The sequence below is a fragment of the Pyxicephalus adspersus genome, chromosome 7 (assembly GCF_032062135.1).
Source record: "Pyxicephalus adspersus chromosome 7, UCB_Pads_2.0, whole genome shotgun sequence".
Classification (NCBI taxonomy): domain Eukaryota; kingdom Metazoa; phylum Chordata; class Amphibia; order Anura; family Pyxicephalidae; genus Pyxicephalus; species Pyxicephalus adspersus.
This window is the reverse complement of record NC_092864.1, coordinates 3913022-3916807: the sequence shown is the minus strand read 5'-3', so window position 1 is coordinate 3916807 and position 3786 is coordinate 3913022. Positions and strand designations below refer to the sequence as shown.

The 3786-nt window shown below is 39.4% G+C and overlaps 1 protein-coding gene across 1 annotated transcript in view; it reads left to right on the top strand.

The window, feature by feature from the left end:
• The window catches only part of LOC140334697 (interferon-induced very large GTPase 1-like), a 17979-nt gene extending 14199 nt beyond the window's left edge, over positions 1-3780 (top strand). The window contains exon 3 of the mRNA XM_072416938.1: positions 1-3780. Within this exon, the coding sequence (XP_072273039.1) occupies positions 1-3504 (3504 nt within the window). The 3' untranslated portion in view covers positions 3505-3780.
• Positions 3781-3786: the final 6 nt, after the last annotated feature.

The window sequence follows — 3786 nt, the reverse complement described above, 5'->3', positions numbered from 1 at the left end:
GATGTGGAAGTGTTTAAGAAAGAAATGCTGAAACTACAGGGAGATCTGTGGAAACAATTGTCCAAAGTAGAAAAGGAACTTTGCAGAATGACAAAACAAGGAGAACTGGGTACAGAAGAATATCAGTCTCAGCTGAAACAGCAACGTATTGCACTGCACAGGGAGCAACATCAGCATGCTTTGACTGATCCAATGGAATTGTTTATTATTGCGATCACCCATTTGTCTCAGATAGAGAAAAAATATTTTCTGATGTGGATGAAATTCGAACTTGATTTGATTGCTAGGAGGAATCTGTCTGCTTTACAAGTGGAATACAGAGAAAAATGTAAAACTAAGTCAGATAATCCAGAAGAACTCAAGCAGGTTGACCAAAAAATCTCAGACAGTTCTTTAGGAATTGAACATTTCCTACGTGAGTTGGGGCAGTTCTATGAGGCTGAATGTTCTATGGTTAAAGAAGGAATTTTACCAGCAGAAAGAGCCCAGTTTACAGGACTTCCAGGGATTGCGGCTGACCTTCTCTTGGATGGGTTTCCATTGGAGCTTATTGATGGTGATGCCTCCAACATCCCCCTGAAGTGGATTACTGATGTCCTAACTGAGCTGGACAGCAAAACAGGAGGAAGATGTAGAATGAAAGTAATAACTGTGCTTGGAGTGCAGAGTACAGGGAAATCCACTCTTCTAAACACTATGTTTGGTCTTCAGTTCCCGGTTGCCAGTGGACGATGCACACGAGGAGCCTTCATGACTCTTATTAATGTGCAAGAGAACTTCCAGAAAGAGTTGGGCTGTCACTTCATCCTGGTGATTGATACCGAAGGGTTGAAAGCTCCAGAGTTGGCATCGTTGGAGGACAGTTATGAACATGACAATGAACTGGCCACGCTTGTAGTAGGGCTGAGTGATATTACCATTGTTAATATGGCCATGGAAAACACAACAGAAATGAAGGATATTTTACAGATTGTTGTCCATGCTTTTCTTCGGATGAATGAAGTAGGAAAGAAACCAAACTGCCAGCTTGTACACCAAAATGTGAGTGATGTGTCAGCTTTTGAGAAGAATATGAGGGACAGAAAAAAGCTTCTGGATCAGTTTGATGAAATGACCAAAGTGGCTGCCAAAATGGAAAAGAAAAGTGGAATAACCTCCTTCAATGATGTGTTGGACTATGATTTGGACAAACACAGCTGGTATATTCCTGGTCTATGGCAGGGGGTCCCACCAATGGCTCCAGTGAACTCTGGCTACTCTGAGAATGTAAAAAAGTTAAAGCAACATTTGTTTGAGTTCATGAAGTCCCAGAACAAATCTAGCAACATTGGTGAATTTATCACATGGATAGAAAGTTTGTGGAGAGCGGTGAAGCATGAAAAATTCATTTTCAGTTTCCGGAACAGTCTGGTAGCTGAAGCTTATAATAAATTATCCATACAATTTTCTCAATGGGAATGGGAATTTGCCAAGAAAGTTCACAACTTTGTCATCCGCACAGAAAACAATATAAAAAACCAGTCAGCTGAGAGTCTGGATACAGAAACTTGTGAAGAGTACAGGAGAGAACTCCAGCAATTGGTGTCTGAGGAAGAAAACAAAATGTTGGCCTTGTTAGAAAATTATTATGACAGCAACTCTGAAAATGTTCATCTTGTAGAACGTTACGGCGAGGATTTCAGAATGAGTATACATTTCTTAAGAAAAGAACTAGAAAGAAATGCTCTAAATAAATGTACCAAGGCTATTTCTATCCAGAAAGGGAAGTTTAAGATTCAGAACATCCAGAATCAATATCAAACACTGATAGAAGAAAAAATTAGTGATGTCCTGAAAATATGTAGGGAAAGGAGATCTAAACTAAGTGTTAAAAAAATAAAAAAAGAATTTAAGTCTATGTGGAAGAAAACTCTGACAGAATTACAGATAAAAAACTTAGAAAGACGCAAAGTGGAACAATCAATTTTACATCATTTGAGGAATGACCTGAGTAGCAGAGGGCCTGCTGTACATGAAGAATTAAAAAATGTAAAAAGTCTAGCAAGCCATGGCCAGCAGATGTTTAACATGAAAAAAACGTATATTGAGAGCTCTCTGTGGGATTCTGTGAAGCATAGCCTAGGCTGGGATAAACAAACATGTAAAAATATGGAGACATTTGCTCTCTCACTAATAGACAAGTGTGAGGAGTACATTAAACAAAGGGTTAATAGTGCAGAGGATTACGATGACACCCACTGTCAGGAATTGCTACACATGATCAATACAGAACTTGGAAATATATCTGAACTCAAATTCTCAGGACATTTCGAGCTGGATATCAAACTGATCATTCTTGGGAAGGCAGCTCATATGTTTCAGGAGATGCATGATACATTTATCAGAAATAATGACCCCAAAGCTTGTCTGGAGAGACTAAAACCTCAATATTTATCAATATTCATCAGCATATTTCAAGAGAAAGATGAAAGACAGAACAGAGCCAGACAATTCTGTGAGCGATGTCTGAAACCAGCGATTACTGACTATGTCTTCAATCATCTGGGAGGAAGGATTGTGGATGACATCTTAAACGGCTCTGACAGTATAACATTCAGTAGCAGAAGCTTCTTTCAGTGTAACCTGCTGGAAGAGTTATTGGAGGAAATGTCATTCCAGAAATATGTATATTATATTGGATCATATAAGAGATTTTGTGAAACCTGGATATTGGGTTATATCTGTGAAAAGTATAAAGACTCAGTAACTTTAGAGAATATATACAGAAATATTGTGTCATCCATAAAGACAAAAATTCACTCTGTACTTCAAGATGAATCATGTTCACAATGTTCTGATGTATCATCATTATTGGAACATATTTGTGAACTGTTAGAAGATGACCTGGTAATATCACAGACTGAGAGGAAAATGATCACTTTCCAGAACATGGCTGTAGTTGATCGGTTTTCATCTAACATTCAACATTTCCTCAAAGAGACAGAACAAGAATTTCTATCAGAACTGGGATCTTTGGATGTTAAATCAATCATTTCCAAAGTGACACTGAAGCCTCAGGATGAATTATTCAGGAAGGTGGTTGGCTGTGGGAAGCAGTGTCCATTCTGTAAAGTTCCCTGCGAGGCCGGGGGTGGTGACCATAAGGAGCACTTTGCATCTATCCACAGATCCCAAGGACTGGGAAGAAGTAGATGGGAAAATGATGAGACTTTAGTAATTGATATATGTTCTACCAGTGTTGTATCCAATGCCCATTTTAAAAATTTTCACACAAGATATATTAACCATCCATACAAGGAGTATCGTACATATTATCCAGACTGGGCCATTCAGCCTGACCCCAGCATTGAGTCCTCAGACTACTGGAAATACATATTTGTACAATTCAATAAAAAATTTGCAGAGGAATACAAAGCAAAACCAGCCAAACTTCCAAAAGATTGGAACAAAGTTACCAAAACTCAAGCACTGGATAGCCTGAAGAAAATCTTCAATATGAACTAATCTTCTATTACTCACATCTATCACTAAAGCAGGGAAATTCTGTCCACATATTCTATGATAAAGAAAAGGTCCCTCAGTAATCACCCGTTGTATTATGGGGTTCTTTGCAAAATAATTTGACTCTGTGCCCCTGATTCATCATTGAAATTCGCGATCGCGGGAAGCGCGATAATACGCGCGACCCGCGATCGCGGATTACCGCGGTCCGGGACTCGAGTGCGCGCGTCCACTCTCATCCTGAATCTGCCGGCCGGATTCCTGCCATGCGCAATAGGGGTCGCG